The following is a 23,368-nucleotide window of genomic DNA, read 5'->3' as shown; positions in this document are numbered from 1 at the left end:
CTCAGTTGGGGGAGGGGTAACTTTCCTAGAATTGTCCTGTCTATTCTGGAGAGATCTACACACTTCACAAAGCCAAAGGGTATATTTTGTCATTCTACACTTGTTGTGTTGGTGTGAAATGTGGTACGAAGCAAAAATGTCGGTTTTACTAGTTACAGTTGACGCTCTCTTATTCGACGTTCTACCATTCGATACGCTCCCTTTTTCGATAATATTGAAAGTCACCGTCAACAAGAAACCCTCATAAACGACATTTTACTATTCAATGCGCTCCCTTATTCGACAAAAATTCTATTCCCCTTGAAAATCGAATTAGAGAGCATCAACTGTGTGTTCAATTTTTGATGGGTTTAAAAACTGACAATTAGAATTACAGATTTTAATGTGACTTTTTTAACTCGATTTATAATACTGTAAATACTTATTTATAAAGAAATAGTTAATATAACAAAAATTAAAAGATGTTTAAATAATGAGCAAAATATATCAAAAAATATATCTTTGCGTAATTTTTTTAATCTAGAAAATATACATTTTATGTTTTCAAAAATAACATGAAAAGAAACTCTAAAATTCGTAAGCCTTAAATTCGACACCAGTACCAAATAAAAGGCATTTTTTTCACAAGAAACGCCAAAACAACCTCCATCTAACATACACGACGCTGGTTTAAAGCTAGATTAGCCTGGAAACAATGTTTTTGAAAATTTGTGAAAATGAGACATTGTGATTATAAGTTTTGAATCATAAGCTCTACTCATCAGAAGTTCAATAAAAGCTTTGATAAAACTTTGTAACCATTCCATTGAAAACATTCTAAAACTTCTCCACATTAAGAACCAGATCTTCACGCAACATAGAAAGACTCAAAAACCTATTTTGATAGTCACCGAGTTAATCTAGAGTTGGTAAACTCGAATATGATAACTTGAAAAATCTACATTTAAAAAAAAAAATAAAAAAATTGACTGTTCCTAAACACTATATACAAAGGTCTCTTTAAAAAACAATATTTCGTTTATTAATCTTTACACCAGTTTACTTCTACCTATACATTCTAGACTTTTACATGCTGGAATACCAAGGAGCACTCTGTTGAGGATGATATTCGTTTGGGAAGTCCATTATATCACTCGAGTTATGATTACTATGCCCTCCTACCGACGTTGAAAAGGGCATGGTACCATACTGAGGGTAGTCGTTCCTCGTATGTGACATATTGTAAGGTGTATGAGTGTATAGAGAGGAGCTGCTTTGGTTATAGGAGGAACCACCCCCACTACCAGGGTTGCTACCCCCTCCTCCTGCACAGGGGCTGAGGATAGGAGATACGGTACGTGGTGCTTCGTATGGTGATGGGTTTTTAGCAGGACTCCAGATGGAGTTCATGTTGGATGATGGGGTCGATATCGTTGTTTTGTAGCTCGGGCTCTCTGGTGGTGAGGCGACAATGTTACTGACTTTTGGACTGATTGATGGTGCTGGTGATATTGATCCTGTCTTACTGAGTTCGCTGGTGTCGCTTGAAGTTGAGTTTGAAGTCTTTTTCGAGGTTTTCTCTTTGTCTTGTTTAGCCTTCTGTCTGTGTTTTGCTCGACGATTTTTGAACCAGACCTGTTTTGGGAAAAAAATGAAAATGTTTAGTTTTGACCTATACTGCCAAGTACTAGGATGCCCAGTTCCAAGCTCTAAGACGCGTGGTATTACAAAAGACCATAAAAGGATTTTAAAACAATGAATCACCAAAAGTTTCAAACAATATGGGCTCGAAAATTGGGCCAAAGTGTATATTCCGTTCGTCAAAAGGTATGTCACTGTGAACCCTTTTCCTCGTGTTTCCTCTTGTTTGCTTTAATTTGTCCATTGCTTATCAGACGTATGCAGCCAGACTCGATTATTAGACAAAGACCAGGAAATCGAGACCGCTTTTTATGTGAAAGATTTGCTCACGAATTAAATTAAAGAGTGACATTTTACCGAAACATAAACAAATATTTTGTTAATGAAACTATACTAAAATCATTGATAAAAACTTTAGCATTCAAAGAGTCCGTAGTAAAATATCCCTTATTATTGCCCTATGTTTTGTTTTCAAACACGGACGCGGGAAGTTTATGCAAGGTAGCTGTTTGTTCCGCGTCATTTCGACTCTCGCAAATAGCTCCGTACCTTTCTTTTCAGAGATTAGCAACCTAACCGAGTCTGTTCTTTCCCCGAAAGTGAAATGTTTGAATTTCTAGCCTCCACTACGAAGGACAAAAGTTGGAATCCAACTGCCCTATTTAAAAGATTTGTGTTTTTTAGAATTACGTAATTCTAAGGCTTACTTGAACTCTAGATTCTGGAAGATTGATTTTCCTTGCAGCCTCTTCTCGCATAAATATGTCTGGATAATGAGTCTTAGCGAATAGGTCTTCCAATATTTCCAGTTGAGATTTTGTAAAAGTGGTCCGCTCCCGTCGCTGCTTTCTTGGGAACACTAAAAAAAAAATTGGGTTGTGTTATAATTTAGAAATTATTTTTGCTTCTTGCTTTACACCCAAATTAACATTACGAAGGATACAACCCCGATAATATACTTTTATCACATCCCCTTCTCACAAACCCACTGCAACCCCTTCCCATTGAAATATTGGCCAAAAAATCGTCCCTAGTGCAAAATTTCATTTTTGTTCCCGCTTAAAATATTCATTTAAGTAAATCCTCTGCAATTTATAATGCTATTTTTTCCATCCCCTCTGAATTTTCTTACTCGAAAACAATGGAATTCACACCCCCAGCCATAAAATACATGGGAATATCAATCCCCATCAGGTTTTGGTCTGTTAAATATATTTACCCCCACTGGCTAAAAAAATCCTACCGGGTCTATGAGAAGGGGGTGTTCTATCGGCCGGAAAATCAGCCTAAACCCTCCCAAAGGAAAATAACTTTATAAACAGTGACAATTTATTGGAAACTTTATTGACAATTCTGTCTGCTGTCTTATTCTTACATCGAGAATTAATATTCCTGACAAAGTAAATCTAAGGGTTAAGATAAATTTTTGAAAGTTTGTGGGCAACTCGAAAGTATCGTGATTGATAGAGAAACTTATTTGGCAAAGCTCATAATTTGACACTTCTCGAAATTTCCTGTAAATTTATCAAGTGATGTGTATAAAGGGATGGAAAATCTTATCAAAATGGTTGGACATATAGTTGACACTTGAAGCTTTGTTATTTTTTAGCCAACTTTGTAGCCAGAAAACAGGATTTGGTTTTTATTCACTTCCACATTGACTTCCAAACTGGAGGAAATAGATTCTTAGGTGTCTCGTTTTGCTTTCCCTCCCATTTCTCCATTGATCAACTTTATTTTTTTAGCTTCTGGCTATGATATTTTGTAAACTGGTCTTTTGTAAGATTTTAAGCCATTTACAAAGCATCAAATTTTGAAGCCTTTGTTTTTTACTATTCAATTTTTCTCGAAATGCACATTAATTTGAAATTTCAAGAAGATCTCTTAAAATTTCTTTAAAAATGTCTTGATTCAGACAATTGATTTACACGTACTATAAAAGAAGCTTGTTGCTGACCCCGAAAGACTCGATCAAAACCACTTAAATTAAAGCATATTTAGTATAGGCCAAAATGAGGAAAATCTGTATGTGAATGTTTTGAATGCCTGTTCAAATTGTCACAGTTCATATCACTGTAAATTATTGTGCATGTCAGTTAGTAATAGATAGTATTTTAAGGTATTCGAAGCTCTTGTTTGCTTTCACATCTGAAGTCTTTCACTGTCGATCACTTAAGTATCCCCATCCCAAAAAATGTCGATAACAATGTTCTGCAAGTTTGAAGTATGTCTTGTCAAACTGTCATTTCTCAGAGCTTCAAGAGATTTGGAGAACTTATTGAAGCAATTTTCGTCAGGTTTCAAACTAAAGCACACCCTGTGTTACTGAGCTGAGAAATTGGATATAATTTTCAAATATTATTTTTTAATCTATGAGCAGTCAGCTCTTGCAGACTTTTCCAACCTTCAAATGTGTTTCCCAAAAGTTTTATCGTGATTTTAAATCAGCTAAATTTGAATCTAAATGAAAGTCTAAACCTTTGAAGGCTCCCTAGCTAATATATGTATGGCGATTTTCATAATTTGAATTTTGACCTATAATTTAAACCCTTAAAATTTAAACTAAAATTATCGTTCTTAAATTAAAGCATTGTGAAACCAAAGAATCATGGTTTAGAAACCAGCAAGCTTTAAAAACATGTTTCATTTCTGATATACCAACAAAATGCACGAGGTTTTTCAAAAAAGATTGCTTACCTCCACAACTAGGAGCTAGTGGATAATGAACGTTAACGCCACTAGGGTGGTATGGAAATCCAATGCAGTTGGGCGGCATTGGTGAATACGATGGTATACCGTTGTAAGGTGAAGGCCAAGCCATATCTTCTTGTGGTGGTGGTGCCGCTGGGTGTGAAATGGTGGAAGATTGTTATTAAAACTACTTTGAAAAGGTGTGAACGTCTGAATATATTATGTGTTTTTCCAAAATCGTTGCTTTGGAAGGTGTGATGTCACTGGTTATTACGTATAATCTTTGTTGGTTATCTTCGTTGTTAGTTTGTTGTCTGTTAAAAGAAAATTTAAAATCATAATTTTTTTTTACCCAATAATCATTAAACTACACGTTTTTTTTTTATTAGAACGTCTTAGTTTTAGTTAGCTGAGGCTGGATGTACCTATTTTCTCATCAATTTTCAGTTTGAAATGTTCTTATTGACGTTCTTGAGATCGATTCGCTTAAAATCTAATAAAACCTTTGAATGTCGATATTGGGTTAAAAATCGAGTAAATTTGCTATTATTTTTAGATGAGAGGAATAGTTACAGTAATAATTGCAAAAATTTCCTTACGAACTCTAAAGATTTGTAAGCGAATTTCGTCAAACTATTCGATTCTCAGGCTGGACATGTTCTTATAATGTTCTTAAATTTTTGCCAAATTTCAGCCTAAATGTTCTTACAAACTGGGTTCTAATAAAAAAAAAACGTGTACCATAAAAGGTATCAGTCAAACCTGAATCTAACTTTAGCAAGATAATGACCCATTCCTAAATTTCCACAGCCTCTAATTCTAATCAATCTCCAAAGACTTTGGCATAAGGTGTCTAGATTTGTATCCCAAATTGGCTTGAGTAGCCTCGGTATCAGTAAAAAAACGTAACAATTTTTAAACCAAAGTGTAACGAACAAAAAAACCTAAAGCTGTTTGCAGACCTTCGGAACTTTCATATAAAAGCCACTAAGCAGTTCCAAGTAGTTTTTAAAAATTTAAAAGTTAACTTGACTTGAGTTGTATCAAAAGTCAATCTAACTAAATGAATATCCACAAAAATTAAAGACGCGATTCAACCCTAGTGCTATTGCAGACTTTTAAAATCAAAGAATATCCCATAAATGAACCTGACAACAGAATGTCTCCTTCAAATAACATAAGAGGATGCAATATAGTAAAATAAAGTTTCTTTCCTACAGATGTCACCAATGCTTTCCTAAACCGCAAGTAATGACAACTAAGGCTTCCCCCTTTTAAAAATGTCAGATTGTCAAGAGGCTAAAAAAATAACTAATAGTTCAAAATTGCTTTAGACCCTGCTGCCCTAAACCAGTGCTATTAAGCATCCATGACATTGTAAAATATGAATCTAAGTGGTTGGCAGTGTTATATGATTTACGATTGATCGATTTGTGTACTTTATAAATGTAAGACAATAGTTGAGTTTGTCGTTTTGTTGTTGATCATTGTTCAAATAAATAACATTGTTTGTTTTCTTTCACATATGTATTGTTTTTGACCATGCATTGTTTGAACTATAGTATACGTTATTTGTTCAAGATCAGTAGCTTTTTCCTCTAAAATAATCACGGACAAAAAAAAAGTCGGAAAACAGGACCCGATTGCGCTCTCTCACGCTAGAATTGACACTTTTTAAACTAAACGTGCTATACGGAAATTTTAACCCGATTTTAATTGTTTTTGTGTTTGAGTAAGTAGAGGAGCACCGCCGAGCTATTGTATCTTTTAATGTCAATGTATCAATGTATAAGAAAACTTTTAATTTAAATGAAAACGAAAAGAGGAAATTAAGAAGTAAATAAATAAATAAAACTGCCGGAAAGCGGCCAAGCAAGCCGGTAGCGTTTGTACTTTACAAAAACCTGAATTTCACGGCTCGCTGATGTCTCTGCAAAATTAAATAAAGGAATTCAAACTTTTAATTATTGTATTTGAAAATGTGTACAAACTTTATGTCATTTTGAATTGAATGGGGGTAACATAGGGACTTTATTGAGAAAAATGTTCATTCATTTCAACCTTGACAGCTCAGACAGCCACATAGTTTGCATTAGCATAATGTAACGGCCGATTTCATTCATATCTATAGCCACGTTGGGCTGCTAAATCAATAATAACGAAAACTTCCTTTCTTTCTCATGGTGGCCTCATTTTGCGCGCCTAATTTCAAACCAACGTATTGCAAGACTCGTCATCAAGCATAGCGGATGGAGCAGCCTTACGTAAATTTACGAATTTTCGCAATGACTTATAATGCCGCTAATCGCTCTGAATTACCCAAAGGGAGGTAAGGCGGACATTGTGTCTTGCTGGTGACGCTGCTCGCATAAATAACACTTGTTGGAGTATAATCACAGATACGCAATGGCTTTGTTGTATTGCAAACACAGGGTCGACGGTGTCTGATAGGTGCAACTATCCTGGGATAGGACCCTTGTCGTCCATATTGTCTCCCTTCTAATGCACCAAAAAAGTCACGGTGACCTCTTTCAATATTTTCCTATGGTAATGATGACTCCTAACAACAGATCAGTGAAGATGCTGATTCAGCATCGATACATAGAGTTTTAAATCTATAGGAAAAATACATGAGTCAAAACTATCATGAACTTCCTACTGATGATTACGTATTGCGATTGAGGGCGTATTCTGTGAGCATGTTCTCGCATGAAAACTGAGTTTTCGGTTTCCTTCTTGTTAAATCTCACTGAATCAAAAAACCAAAATACCCAACGAGTTTGTACATAGTAGTAGTGAATTAGTTTGCCGTTTTTTTTTCTTTCCCCTCCCATTGGTCAATATTAGTGGAGATTGATGTATTAACGTGTAATATTTTTTTCTTTGTTTTGTTTTCATAACTTTTTTTATGACTTTTAATCTCATGGGAATCTATAAATCTTCTTTTTGAGTATTTGTAGATTTTAGTTAAGGAGTCGGTGATCCTTATCTCTTGGCTAATGGTACCGACTTTTTTCCTCGTACTTGTTCCAATCCTGAAAATCCCTTTATTAGACTAAGATTAAACTTCAAATAGAAAGCTTTGCTCAGATAAAGTGCCTCAAAATATTCTAATCACAAAATTATGTCATATATCTGTGACCGCGATCCAAATGGAAAACTGTTTTTTTAGATTGGCTTGACAAAATCTTTAATGCTCTTAAATTGAAACAGTCAGGAAAACGATCAGACGACTTTAAGAAGGCTTTATAATATCATGAGCCGGACATGCAAAAATACTTTCCTCGTTTTATAGATTTTCGGCGATAAATGAATATAGCTTCGCACCTCTTGATTTAATCTGATTTTATAATAAACAAAGTCGATTTCTTAACCTTCGAGCGTAGGTGAAAGGAAAGTGGACCCTTCTAAATTCGAGACATCTATACTTGTAATACCGTCTCCCTGAGATTCAGATGACCTCTGTTTTCAGAAGAATACTATGAGGAAAATTTCCCATATGGGATTCTAAAGTTAAGTAAGATCATTGTGAGTACCCCTGTACAAGACTTATTTTCCTCAGGAAAAAAAAGTAAAGTAAAGTTCCCGATTTTTTTTCCTCATACCATCTAGGTCCTGTCCGTTTTAGATTCTTTTTTATGTGTTAAGTATAAATGCCTCGTCATAGTTGAAAGCGCAATTTATTTTGGTTTTGTGTTGTAGTTACTTAGTTAAACAGGAGGAGTTTCTAAATCCACTTGATGTAAAAAATAATCATGGTTGATCCAAACACACAGTAGATGAGAAATTAATGAGTGATTTTTCTTTCCTTTTGGTTAAAAAAACACAGCTACCCTTGCATTATGCGTATTTTCTACCGGAAAAATATCCTTGTCACGGTGAAAATGCGGTTGACTCGTGCAATAATCAAAAGATGCTGTAAACGTCCTAGATTATTGTGCTCTTAGTATAAAGTTTGGCTATCTTTTCACTGGTCTTGGCCACTGTTGAACAAAAATGATATTTTCGACCATTAAAGCTGGGGCTTATTTTTGAGATTCTTCCTCTGTTTAAGTTATTTGTGAGTTTTGAGCCTTACCTAAATATGAAATTGCAGAAAAAAGTGCATGCCTAAGGGGTAAAAGATTTTTCCGCTAAAAAGCCTCAGTCATTTCAGCATGTCCTCTCATACTTGAGAATTTTCAGAGAAGCGTGAATCATACATGAAAGTACAACCACAAGTGTGTGCATACACTTCACAATACCTGTTATCATATTGGAAATACTGCCAACTAAAGGTCACGTCTATATCTACGCAATGCCTTTCAAAATTTCCCCGCAGCGGAAACATTTCAAGATATTTCAAAAGTTCTCTCATATTATTTTTATGGTTTATAGCAAATCGGTGACCTACTCGACTCAAGTTATGAAAACCTTTGAGACTGATTATGGTTTCTTAAAAGTAATGTACTTTTAATTAAAATTTAAATTTAAATAAATGCAAACTAGACAATTTTTTAACGTGAGAAATATTTTAATAGTGTAGCATCGGCTTATTGTGGTCAGAAAGCAATCGGCTACTTATCAAGAAAAACAATTTTTGGTTGATGATATTTAGAGGGTATCTTTAATCTCTCGGGTCCTCTTATAACATACTTAGTCAAAACTTGTTCGCTTTGACCACATCAAAAAAAGTATACGGCAAGTTTCAAAAATGATTCGAATCTTTATGGTATCAAGTCATTCTTGTCTTTAAGATTCCTTCTTCTTCCTACCAGCCAAACACATTAAGTTTCAATTAAACACTTTGTGGTGGCAAAAAATGATGCTCTCCAGATATTTTTCTTATTAAGCTCGCAATGGTAAAATTTTGAAATCAAAGAAAGTAGATAATTTCAATATTTTTGTGGTGTCTCTCCCATCTATATGGTTTTAAACGTCTACCCCTAAAAGTTGTAGTTCTTTGGTTACTTTCTTTCATTGTTTATTCTCTATGTATGAAATATTTTATGGTATACCAAAACCTAGTACTTGATAAGTGCCCTTTATATTTATTGACATTCCACCCACCTTTTCGTATCGTTTGTTCACTGTGTTAACAGTTCACAGCGCCATTTTGAAATGGCTTGAGTTTCCCCTTAAATGCGGTAAACCTTTGATTATATACTAAAACAAACAGCTTAATTTGGAGAGCTTCGATTGATAACTTGGGTTGCCCATCTTTCAGTATCATGATGATTATATTACAATAACAGCTTTAGGTATTTGGGGGATTTAATCTATAACTCACTTCCTGTGTGTTGATGCGATTTATTAATGATCTTAAGAATCTGTGGTTTACTTAAGAGTTATATGCCTGCTACTCTGTACCCTTTTAAAAATAAAAATCCCTTCGGTAGGCTACACGTTTTTTATTAGAACTTTGTAATTATGGCTGAGCCTGGATGTGCTTTTTATTTTTTGGACAATATGCTTATCGGCGTTTATTATCATCTAGAAATTAAACTCGCTCATACAAAATTACTTTTGGTTCTCAAGTCGTACAAATCTGCTCTAATTTAGAGTTGGAAATTAAAAGACTTGTGATTGCGAAAATAATTCTTATTTTTTTCCAGATTTGAGCCAAAAATGTTCTTATAAACTTTGTTCTAATGAAAAGACATATTTTAGAATTCTATTCTACTCAAATTTCAAAGTTTTTGAATTTTATTGACAGTCAAGAAAAGTAAACTTTAAATTAAACCCTCATGAGAAAATGACCAACTTTGAGACCATTGGTAATGCTTGAGAGAACCAATCGAAAATGTCTTTTGTCGGTTGGCAACCGCTCAGTACTCCATCGTGATATGTCACTTCAGGCACTTAGAATTGAAAGTGAAAATATTGACATGAATGTGTCATTTTGGTTTGGATAACCGACCAAATGATCAAAAGAAGGTACCCTAAAATTTTTGTTGATTTTCGTTAAATTATTTTCATTTGTATTTGTTGAAAAATTATTTTAGAATTTTTTAGTACAAGATTTTAAGAAATAAAAAACTAACGCACAACGGTTAGAATTGTTTATTTTAGTACAAGATAAGAATGTTTCGATTCTGATTTTATTTTTACCGATCAAACTTAAGAAACTGTAGAATATTTTTGGTTAAAATTTCTATGCGGAAATTATTAAGCTAAAGCAAGTCAAGATAATAATTATGCTTACTTAAAGAACTGTGATTTTACAAGTTTTTGACACATCATTGCTGACAAAATAATCAAAATATAAGTGAAAAATATTTATTTTAGTACTAAAGTACCATCTTCCAAAAATAGTTGCGGTATCTGTATTGTTTATTCTTAGCTTTTGAAAGTATTGAAGTGCCTCGTGTATACCGTACCAACATAAACAAAACCGATTCACATAATGTAACACTTGTAAGCTTGCCTAATAAGCATCAAGTCCAGAAAATTCATGAATTTCTTTATTAAGGGAAAATGTTGTTCTATTACAGTTTTTATTTCAAAATTGGCGTAGGTTCTCCGACCACCCAGGATGTATCTTCAGCAGAAATTGCTTTAAACTACAACAGCTTATTTTATTATGATCTAATTATTTTAGTGGCCGGTTGACTGTTATTTTAACTGATAACTTCCTGTATTTCAAGAAAATAATACTCCGATTTTGGTAAAATACCGAAAAATATATTAAAATTTAAATGATTGACTTTATAATACAATTTTGATGACAATTTGGGTAAAAAATTTTTTTCAACATGATTTTCTTGGTCTCCAAAAATATACTTTATATATTTTATGTATGTGTAAAGTAAATTGCAACGGTTCAAACTGATACGAAGTGGACAACTAATGTAGTGATAGATTAGGATTGGAGTAGTCTAGCTATATGGCATTGATAATAAATCTATAGGAACGCTGAAATTGAGAAAACATTAATTTTTGTAATTTTTTAATGTGTCACATAGTGACGCATTCAACTTTTAGAAAGAAAATGTTTTTGAAATTTTGATCACTCAAACGATGTCAAAACATGTCAAAGATCAAAATTTTCTTACCACGTAAAAAATCAGTTTTCAACTTTGATTGATAATATTTCTAAGATTTGAAAATTGTATCGAAAAGCTCGTCAAAAATATTTTAAAAAATTTAAAGATTCTAGGGAAATTGTCCCAAGGAATTTTTCCCAATTGCCCCGGGATTTTGCCCTCTCCGGAAATTTTTATGCTTTTTCGTTTAAATGTATGAATGGGAATCTTTTAGAAAAAGTTCCACAGTGTTATACCAATATAAACTACACTTCAGACTTTTCAATCATTACTACAGTATTCGATTCTATGACATCCTTTTAAGCATAGGCGTAGCGAGATACCCTGCAAAGTTTATGGATGAGAACGGTTTTTACGACACTGTAATTATTGTCTTTGTTTTATCAAAAGATAATGTGTCCTAAATGTCTGCACTCCCACATAAATTTTGCAGGGTAATCTCGCTTCGCCTATGGACACGATCGCTCTAACTTGTAGCTCATTAAACTAATACCTTAAATAAGATTTCTATTTCAAAGCTAAAGATATGGATTTTCTACAATATGGATTTATGACTAGCGTTAATATAATCTTACTTAAGGAATAAATCAGACATCTCTTAGACTTAAGTAAGAGTTTAGGAGAAATCTTACGAGTTTACTTAAACTAACAAACATACTTCTAATCATTGATTATCAAGATAATTTTTATACTCAGAAATGAAAATCCAGGGTTAAAATACTTAAACTAAAAAGGGGTTGGGTTATTTGTCTTGGGGAAGATCTAACTGGTTAAAGATTTAGCATAAGAAGTAGTTTTTACTTCTAATCAGTTTCACATTTAAGAGGACACAACCCTCTAAATACACCTTCTTATTCTCGATGACATTTGAAAGAAAATAGAAACATTGGTTTTAAAGCGCTTACCTGTAGGTCTTATCCGCGTTAACCGAGTCTTGAAATCTAATCAATTCAACGATTTTCGTCTTAAATAGTTATGTTTCTCTCTCAGTTTCTTGGGCTAGAGAGAAAGAGAGAAATTCTTTTTCCTTTTGTTATCGTATTCAACGTTAGGGAACCTCCTTACAATCTGCTCATTGTGTTCGATGAACAATGGAAAAACAATACTGTAACGGCCGTAGTATGGAGATAAATTATTATCTCCATAATGTCAAATCATTCTGAATTTCTTTCTCTGACCAACTAATTTATTTCTGTTCGCCCTTTGTAGTTACACTACTTGAAATTTTATAAAATATTGACAAATTGTTCCCTTGTAATTTTCTGGGTATTTTTTGTTTATTTTAGGGTACATAATTCCTTGAAAATCTAATTAATAAAACCGTGTTGAAAATTTATCTGCCTTTTTTGCCAAAAAAATTGAATGAATTTATACGAAACACTCTGAAAACCCTAATGATTTTAGCAGATCCTAAGAAAACAAAAACATTTCAATTCATGAAATTGGTAATGGATTTTTCACGTAGTTTCCTAACCGTTCAAAAAGTGACGTATTTGAAATATACTGTCTCCTTAAGTGAAGGCTATTGGAATCACTGACATTTTATTCTTTGTTTTTAAGAAATTCTGGATTTATTAAATTGTTCAATTATGATATTTCTATCGCAGTATGTTGACGAGATAGACAGATTGCATTTTTTTTTCAAGATGGCCGACGAGTATGTAACATTTTGGGCCTTCTGGTTTTCCTTCATAGTTCCTATTACACATTTTCGCAATAAATTTCAAATGTAGAAAGTAACCTTTCTTCATTTGGATATACAGTTGACACTCTGCTGAACATAAAACTTTACATAATACACGTATTTTTATACAAGAAAAAAGTCTAAAAGGACATAAGGCTTCAAGGATAAAACATTTAGAACATTCCAAGAAAATCCTAAACCTTTTCAGACTCTAAAACACGCAATTTCTTTGGAAGTTAGACCAAAAAAATGACGCAATCTGAAAACAAGAACACTTTTTGAAAATTTAGAGGCCTTGAAAAACTGAGAATGTCCGAAGGTTTCAACCTTTTGATGTTCTTATAAAAACCTTTAATAAGTCATACACGTTTTTTTTTATAAGAACAAACTATATAAGAACATAAGGCTTCGAGGCCCAAAAATTTAAGAGCATTCTAAGAACATTCTAAGGCTTTGGAGACTTAAAAAGATGCATTTTCTTAAGAAATCACATCAAAATGCTCAAAAAATACTGAAAATAAGAACATTTTAAGAACATTTTTAGGCTTCAAATCCAAAAAACTAAGAACATCCGAAGGCTTCGAAAATTTTTAACGTTCTTATAAAAAAAAAACGTGTATGCCCCTGAACTTCTAAATTTTCAAAATTTTCTAATTTATCCCAATTTTTACCGAAAAACGCACCCTCCGGCACTGACTTCATTCACGTGGGTTTACATAAAATAATGAAAAATATCTTTGTCGCTATTTTTCGGCATTTTTGAGCTACTTTAGCCCAATTAACGGAATTTTCATTTAAAAAGAAATCATCGAAAAATGCATATCATCTTGACAATGTACAGCAAACAACAATTATGACGTTATGAAGTAGTGGGATTTATTTTGATGCAATGTTGACATAAAAACTTGTCTTAACCCAGTAAAAAGTGCAAAGTTTTAAAACCACATTCCCTGTTGAATTATCTCATGACAAAAAAACGAAACGGTTTCTTTTTCTGGCAACCATTTACTACAAAAATATGTTCTTTGCCAATTCAAGATTTTTTTAATCCACCTCAAGTACAAGCAGTTGTTTTGAAGTTATAATCAATTGTTCCAAATATTCTTGTTTCACAGGCCCTTTTAGCCCACATCGGAAATAAAATAATCATAGAATTATCTTGACAAGTTTTAGTCCCTACTAAAAAAAAAAGAAAATTTGGTATTTCAAAACCTTACTGAAATTTAATCTCAACAAGTTGAAAAGGTTTTGATATAATTTTAAAATTATAGTAATCAATTGTTGAGAAATTGTTTCTAATTGGAAATATTATGGTATTTTCGCTACCAAACAAATGCTAAAACTGTTTTCAAGGCAGCGTTGAAAATTTTATTAAATCATTGAAATAATCAAAAATTAGAAATTGTGAAAAAAAACTAAAAATAAATTCAAAATAAGTTAAGACAAAATTTTCAACGACTCTAATAAAAAAACTCAGGTTCCGATAAGAAGCCATTATTAAGCGAGTTCACTCTGAATTCTCTTGTTGCTCGATTTAAAAACAATTTTATAATTCTAATTTATGTAAAAAAATAAAAATCCATCAAAATAAAAAACTCGACAGTACCAATCCATTCATATCGAACCCCTACTTTTCATAAAAGTGAAACAACCTAAAGTCAGCAACAAGCATAGTTTGTCAAATTCTTATATCGGTTTAAAAAGACTCTTTAAGCAGAAAAAGTGTTTATGAGATAATACATATTAAACTGTAACTTTAACTTCTAAAGTCAACAGAAATTAGTAATCGATACTTTTTTGATAATTGAGAGAAAACATGAATCAACCGATGAGTCTTTCCAATTTTGACAAATCCTACTCAACAAAGTCATACTTAGAATCGTTTAAACCTAAAGATCTGACTTAAGCTTACAAGTTAAACATATCTAAACCCTCTTCAAAAATCGGATAGACTTTGAAAGTCCTCCTTTTTCTTGCTTTCTTAGACCAAAGCTTTAGGGGAATTATGTTTTTTGAGATTTGCTTTTTTGTGAGCTGGCATTGAAGGAAGAAAGATAACAGAAGTTTTCTCAAGAAGGGGCACTGAAAGTTATTTCTCGAATTTTTATGTAAAATATTCAAATTTTTCAGTTTTTCGGCTCGAGAATTAAGTACAGGCGCTTATCAAAGGTTCGACTCTTTTCAAACAAACAATCAAAAAATTCAAAAAAAAATACAATTGGAATTAGAAATATTCAATTTTTTTTTCGTACTAACAGAGAAAAAAACAATATGAATAGAAATATGTGTAATCAAAAAAATATTGCTGAATTTTAATCCCGTCAAAGTTTCATTGTAAACTGTCTCTGGAAATGAAGTTAATCCTGCCTGAAGATAAAGAGTTAAGAAGTCGTTCATGTCAAACTAGGGCGCCAGAGGTTGGGGTTTAATGTACGTGAATTTAACTGATCACTATCTTACTATATATATTTTTTTGAAATTGTTATTTCATTTCAATGTTTATGAGTAGTAAACTCTTTTTTTATAAGAAAAATTCTATAACAACAGTGAGGCTTAAAAATAAGAATAATTTAAGAATCAAGCAGTTTAAGTGATAAAGAAGTAAAAAATGGGCACAAGATCGTCAATTTCGACGTGGAACAGGATAAGAACAATTTAGTCTTAAAGTGCTAAAAATAAGAACAGCCAAACCCCAGTAAAAATTTACTAGTTCTTAAAATAAATAGATAAGTGCATTATTTTATCAAAGTATAAAAACAATTATGAGGGAGGGTTAGTTATTACCATATAAGGAATATATTTGAGGTAGCAGTGGCTCATTATCATATGTAGACCTTCTACGTCCGCAACGAATACTTCTTTATTAAAAATGTATTCAAAAAGAACAAAGAATTTTAACGATTCTGTTGCCTTCATCAATACGGTATAAGTTAACGCCCTATAATGTGATGATTGGGAAATTTGGATTTTTTCCATTTTGGCGTGCCGTGTTACACGGGCAGACTTTTTTAGCCGTAACACACCTATGCTAGAAAAGCATCTAGGAAGGAAATCTAAAATTTGTGTGCGATACGATTAACTCTATTAAAATCTTGTAAAATCTCACAGAATATAATTCAAATACAATTTTTAAAATGACAACAAAATTATAAAGGAAGAAACCGTTGTATTGTTAAAAAAAAAGGAAAAATTAGCTCTTTTTTTTTGAATTTAAAACTTGACCCCGTGAACCCGGAAAATACTTTAATCTTATAAACATAGGCCTGAGTTTTGTCTTTTCTATTCGAATTTTAATCAACTTTGAGCGAAACGCGGTTAACTTAGTCACACTTTCTAAATAAACAGCTTAATTCTTTAGTCTAGGGCTTACTTCCTCTCCATCTAGCTTTGAAATTAGGCACTTTGTAGAACTACTGTTTCTTCCAAATTTCGATATTGGAAAATTCTTTAACATTTTAGCATTCTTAAAACTGCAGTAAAATCCTTACCTTTCGAATATGGAAGTGAAATTATTAAAATATATTAAAATATAAAATAAACCCCTCGTTTGCCAATACATCAGATTCAATACATCTTTTAAAAATCAAAAAACCAAAATGTCAAATTAAGACGAAATTTTCCAAATAATTCCAGATAAAGTAATGAATTTTCCTTGTAATCGTGCGGTGATCAGTAATTCCTCGAATATGCTTGTACTGTCTAGCCTTAAACTATATGGCTAATTCAATGTAATCAACACAGGGCTAAATAAATTGATCAATGAGTACCACGAAAAATATCTGGTGTTTGATTTTAAGTAATTGAAAACCAATCTAAATGTCATCATCAAAAAAAAGATTCGTCAAACAAAATATTTGGCTTTTGTTTTATTGAATTAAAAGTAATCGATTTGTATCTGGAAATTTTATTGGATGTGTGTGCCTGACTGTGTCTGTGACTTTTCCAGATTACATGCTTGATTTTCGTCATTACATTTTTATAAGAACAGGGTCGCAATTTCGGCAGGAATATTAGAACCAAGAGCCTTAGAAATGCCTTTTGAAATAGCTAAAAATAATGGTTAGTCCAAAGCACTTTAAAATCCCTAGATCGAAGGTTTTGATATTTCGGAGGCTGAAAATCACGGAAAGCGTAACAACAACAGGGGCTAAATTTAATTGGTTCCTATACAAAAAAGCTTAAGTTTGATGATTTTAACTTTGACGAAGACAACCGAGGTGAACGTCATCATTACGCATTTGAAGGCTAGCCAGTGGAATTGTTTTTACTCTTGTACATGATGCATTTAGTGAATTTTATTTGAAAAAAGTCTACATATTAAAAATATTTTTTTGTATATGGGGGTGTTTAAAAAACATCTCCCTATGTGGCCTCCCTTAGGATCCATACTAGTCTTCCCGCAAGAGAAAGTGCTCTGGATATGACACCTTCGGGCGAATTTTACACATAAAAGGACCATATAGGGGCCCATATAGAGTCAAATAGCTCGAATATCTTTCTTCTTTCTCTGAAATTCATTACATTATCTGAAGGTTAAATCACCATAAATGGTCGCTTAACCTAATATTTCGAAATTATTTTTGAGTTTCTATCTTTAGAACAGATCGACTGTATAATTGTTTTGCTTAATCACTTAAGTGAAAAATTTCGTGTTTTAAGTTTATTTTAAATTTTAAAGTGTGAAAAATTCGTAGGAACCTCAATTTGTCAAATCAAAAAATTGAAGGTATTTGAAATTAGGTTTGTACTTATTCGTGCTAGAAACACTACTAACATTTTGTTCCATTTTAAATTTTCTCACATTATTATGAAATGCGTAAAAGTCGTTACACTTCCCCTTCAACACGATAAGCTTTGTACCGTCAGCGAGCTTAGCTGTAGTATTACTTTAAAGTAACACCTACAGATTTTCAAGGCTTTATGTCAGTTCAAGCACAACTGTCATGTCACGCCCTTTGCTGTAAAATTATAACGCGAGAAGAAATTTTATTGTAATTTTACTCAGTAATTGTTTGAAATTTAAAATTTTGAAAATTTTAGCATCAGAAATTAATAAGGAAATCTTAAAACTCATGTTAAATATTAGTGCGGTATTTCTCTCTTGTGACCTGTGAGTAATTGTGAAACTGTCTACTGTAGAGCTCTACAGTCTAAGAAATTCATGATTTTCTGTCTTTCTGAAATTTAATTTTCTTTTCAAGTCTTTCTACGCGACAATTTCTGTGAAGTTTTTTTGAAGTTGGGGGATGATCGTTTAATGCTACTGTTCACCGAGGTCTTCATCATCAGTTTTTTTTCGCAATGTGTTCTCTCAACATCATGGGTTTTTGAAAATTTCAGTTAATTACATTTTTTTATTGAAAATATTTTTTTCATCATTTCAAACAAAACTTATGTAGATCTTCAACCTACATCAAAGCCACTAAGCCTAACTTCAAACAGAAACTTCGCTTCATATTTTTGGTTTCAAGAATATTGTGTAATTTCTTGAAGTATTTTTTCCTCCCCATATTGAAATATGTGTAGACTGACAATTTTTTGGGTCAAACATTTGTAGTAAAACTACAGCAAAATTTCCCATTCATACCTAATAAGATCTGATAAAAAAAATTGAAACATGTATCTGTAAACTTCTAAAAAGAAAACATTTTGTGATTTTGTCAGTGTGTCATTCGCTGAATATTCGATAAATTAATGACAGCAAAATTATAAGCCTCGAATATATTCACGTCTCTTAATTCTCTTCAGATTGAGAGAAAAGGGGTAAAGATATATATCTTATAGGGATTTATGCGACTTAGACAACAAAAAAACAGCACTTTTTTCAGCAGCTCAGAACGAGTTTTTGATACGAAAATCATCTTACTTATATTTTAAGATGACGCGTTTACTCGTTGAAAGAAAACTTTTTTCATTGGAACCCCTTGAAATAATCTGTAGGCTGAACTGATCTTAAAACCTTAGATTAAACCTAAAGCACGATTAAGTTCTAGAAAAGTAAGCTCAAAAACTGGTTCCTCCTATCGAAAAGCCTGAGTCTTCATGGGATATTTGTCGACACAAGAACTCCCTGAAAATTGAGAAGTTTCTTGATGTCTTCAACACCTCTGATAGAATTTTTTCAAAGTTGAGACTTTTTAGGATGGATTTTATAAAAACAAGTAGGGTTGTCTTTTAAATTTGCTTTGTATAAATTTTCTGGGGATATATGAATTCTGTGCTAATTGCCAAACTGATGAAGAACTTTGTTTCAACAGCAATTTAGCGTTAAGGGGTTTTATGGTAGACAGGAGACCCTTCCTGTATTTTTATAATCTGATGTATACAGGACGGGTATGACCTGTGCTGCCTCAAAAAATTAACAGTGGGAAATTCGAATTTAGCGCTGTCCTCGCTAACTAAAATAAAAACCAAATTTCGGTTTTAAAATTCTCTAAGATAGTGTGACCAGTAAAAGAATAACAAAATTTTATTGGCTAAATTTCCAACCTTTAATAGGATCTGGGAAATTCAAACTGTCAGCCCATACCATGCTATATATTTCGCCATCAGTATATGTTTTGTAACATTTTTGTTTTTTGCAGTTTAATTTCTTTCACTTTCAATTTAGCTACTATCAAAAAAGCGTAAAAATAAATTAAAAACCTACAAGAATGGGTATTATGCGTTATCATTCTGTAAATGTTACGAAAACTTTTGATCCTTGCTTTTTTTCAAAGTGATTCCAAATGAAAACTGGATTATTGGATATTGAAACTGCAAATTGAAATTGGTTATAAAAGAGCTATATCTGTGTATGACTAGATGGCAATTGCTCTCACTGAAATAAAGGCATCATTAAATATTGGAATCGTTATTATCAAATTTTGAAAGAGAATGAGCAAAGTTATTGGTAATCGGAATAACAACAAGATACCACATGTAGTCTTTCAATAATCTTACGGTTCTATTGATTATTTGCTTTTATAAAAAGGCATTTGATCCGACTCTGGAATGACACATTCTATATTCACAACTCGTTTGATCGACAAGAAAAACTAGACATGCAGAAAATAACCGAACCAGAATCTTCGATTATTCAATATTTAGATTGTAAACTAGTTCCCTACAGAAATGACTTCGGACCCAGTGGAAGAAATATATGAGAATTGTTGCCTTTACCCGAATCGTATCCAGCTTTGCATGGAAACACTGACATGTTAATCATGAAGGTAATGCATATGAAATAATTAAACTGCTTTTATTTATCGAAAGTTAGTGATAATTAAGAGTTACTAATTACATCAAATGTATTTAATATATGCTCATCTGATTAAACATTTGGCATCAGGCAGGCAACGGAAATATTATGGAGCAAAATAATCTCGTTAGAAAGATGGTGTGAATTGTATTACGTTTTTGTTGATAAATCAAATCTTGCAGAAACCAAGCTGAATTTTTGTTGGTGATTAGAAATGAAGACTGCAATCTCAAACTGTGCTTTTAATCATTATCCTTTTGGAATGACGACATTATGATTGATGCCTGACGATTTAGGCACATGCTAATTAAATTTTTGTTTTTCCTTTTTTTCTTCTGTTTTTTGTTGTTGTTTCAGGAATGACCTTGAAAATTTAAGCCATTATATATTTCGAAAAAGGTTTCCAATTCGTGTAACTACACGTTTTTTTTGAAAAAACATCCAATTTTTTTTGAAGCATTTTTTTTGAAGCATTCGGGTGTAAAAATATTCTTTACATGTTTTTATCTTATTTTCACCATTTTGTGAGTATTTCTATCCATTTTTCTAAGAAAATAGGTGTTATAGGGTCCTCAAAGCCTTAAAATGTTCTTGACTTGTTCTTGACTTATGACGTTATCCCCCCGGGGACGTTATACTTGACCTTATGTTCATATAATTTGTTATTATAAAAAAACGTATTTATTAACCCATGTTCGTTCGTGTGTGTGTGCGTTAGTTGCCAGCTTTTCTCAAGATTGGCTTATTCAATTTTTTTTGATTTTTGGCACAAAGGTGCATGACTATGAACCCTCGAATGTGACGGAGCCCGATCTTCGACAAATTTACCGATCCAAAATTTATAAACATCAAGAAAACTCTTTTTTAAGAACAATCTTATAAGAAAAGAGAGGCTCAAAAATGATGAAATGAAAAAAAGAGTTAAGAACAATGCTAATCCTGAAATGACTGAGTTTTAGTCAAATTGAGGGTCGAAGTAGTGAAAATAGGATAGGTCTATGCTACCTTAATTTTGCCATAAAATTAAGAACATGATAAGAACAATTTTAGGTTCAAAGTGCAAAAAATAAGAACAGCTGAGTCTCAACAAAAATTACCGGTTCTTAGGAAAAAGAGTGTAGAAGCAGGAAAAGTGAGATGTCAAAATAAACAGTTTGAATATAAACGGACTACATTTTAATCAGTGAAAAAAAGGAAAATGTACTTACACCTTTATGAAGGTAATAACTATGATCTGTGCGATTATCTCGTTCCTTCCAAATTAGCACTTGTAAAATCTTCTTAACAAAAAGACGTTCTCCAACAGAAAGTGCTTTGTATCGTCTTACACCAATGGATTACTTCGTCAAACTAAAAGGTTGAGCCTTTAAACCCCAATGTTTTATGAACATTAACATACTATAAAAATTTTGTTTTTGATAAATTTTAATAGAATTTGCATCAATTGATGAATTTTTTTCCTCCCTTTTTTAAAAATTAAAAGCATTGTCATAATTTTGTGTAATTTTGATAGACGGGGGTTTATGATATATGCTAGCATGGATATGGTAATGGAATTAGTCATCAATCAATTTACCCCCTGACTGACATAATATGTCGTTCCCATCCAAAAGGGGGCATTCAAACATGGTAGACAGTGTAGGATAGTTTTTCTAACAATAAAATCGGATCCAATTATTCCTGTCTATGTATATTTTCTTTCCACTGAATTCCTTTTTTCCCTAGTTTCTCATTTTGATATTATACCTATTGTTTCCCCAAAATACAAAATGGACCAAAATATTTTAGAGTATTTTAGAACCAAAATAATTTCTCTGAAATAGAGAAACACTTGATTGTATTCAATTAATTGGTATACTTGTTTTAACGCTTAAGGGACCCAACATATGGGACACTATTCCCTTTTTGCTTCGCCCCTTATTGATCCTCAAGAAAAAAAACACTTGTTTATGCTTTTAGAGGACCGAAAATCCTTTTACTTTTCTTAATCTGTAAACAACTCCAGATTTTGTTTTGCTTATCATTTTTCTTCTAAAATGTTTGATAAAAAACTTATGCTGTCGGCCTGTGATAACCATAATCAACCACTAAGAATATAGTTAAGGGGTCTTTATTTTTTCTAATTTTATGTTTAACATTTGCTCATTTTTATATGGGGGGATAGCTTGATTGACCGACTGTTTTCATCATCTGGTGCGACAAGATCTTTTCCTAATTTGAAACATTTTGCTCGAATTTTCTCTAACCGCATTGAACGAAAAACTGCTTAGCTCCAAGACATTCTTAGATAATAGATGAACCCAGGACACTGCTTTTTGAAGAGAGATGCACCCCTGTATCATACCTTTGATATCCAGATACCCGGTGATTCAGTCCTGAGGGAAAGATCAAAGAGCTAAAATCCCAGATGTGTTTAGTTGTTGGGGATTTAAAATTTTAGTGTCGTCTTGGTACGAAACTCGGCTCGTTTTTCAATAGGCATGAAATAAAGCCAAGAACGTCTGATTTTTCTGTATCCATGACACGGGGGTGTCTGAAAATTTAATTCTCAAGAAATCTCTTTAATGATGGGAAAAACGATATACGTATGCATTTTCTTACCCCTCTTACTTTAAGTTTTGAGCATAATTGATGTTAGATTGGATTTAAGATCTCATAAATATAAAATAGGGATATAAAGTCGCCGATGCCGGCCAATCTAAATTGAAGTTTCCCAACATTGACATAACTTTTTCATTCAATAATTAAAAAAACTACATTTGCTAAAGAAACTAAAAAGGACTCCTAATTGAACATATCATAAATATTTATACATACTGGGAAAAATAAAATAGCATAGTCAGCATTTTTATTTACAAAATATGTGGTATAAGTTGTATGAACCACAGATTATGAAAACAATTTATAATAATCCACCAACTTAGAATAATGGATCGGGAACATTTTTGAATCTCGATTGATGACATGACATCCTAAATCTCATTTCTTAAACGATATTAGATAAATTTCGTATTACAATTTGTTAAAATTCGTCTACTTATCCTGATCAAATCTTGCATTTGATGACTTGAATTTTACACTTAAGACCCTTAAAGATCTGATTTAGAA

The 23,368-nt window shown here is 32.4% G+C and overlaps 2 protein-coding genes across 2 annotated transcripts in view; one reads left to right on the top strand and one right to left on the bottom strand.

Annotated features, from left to right (window-relative positions):
* Positions 1 to 23,368, top strand: part of LOC136807268 (uncharacterized) — a 147,430-nt gene that overhangs the window by 44,391 nt on the left and 79,671 nt on the right. The gene's annotated exons all lie outside the window — the stretch shown is intronic.
* Positions 371 to 21,576, bottom strand: LOC136807274 (homeobox protein OTX1 B-like). The gene is made up of 4 exons (XM_067063880.1): positions 21,469 to 21,576; positions 4,318 to 4,625; positions 2,328 to 2,479; positions 371 to 1,614 (listed from the first exon to the last, which is right to left on the bottom strand). Exons 2-4 carry the CDS (start codon positions 4,439 to 4,441, stop codon positions 1,066 to 1,068), a joined length of 825 nt encoding a protein of 274 aa, XP_066919981.1. The 5' UTR covers positions 4,442 to 4,625; positions 21,469 to 21,576; the 3' UTR covers positions 371 to 1,065.

Source organism: Clytia hemisphaerica, unplaced genomic scaffold (assembly GCF_902728285.1).
Source record: "Clytia hemisphaerica strain Z4C2 unplaced genomic scaffold, Clytia hemisphaerica genome assembly, whole genome shotgun sequence".
Taxonomy (NCBI): Eukaryota; Metazoa; Cnidaria; class Hydrozoa; order Leptothecata; family Clytiidae; genus Clytia; species Clytia hemisphaerica.
The sequence above is the reverse complement of the archived record's forward strand: the minus strand, read 5'-3'. Positions and strand labels throughout refer to the sequence as shown.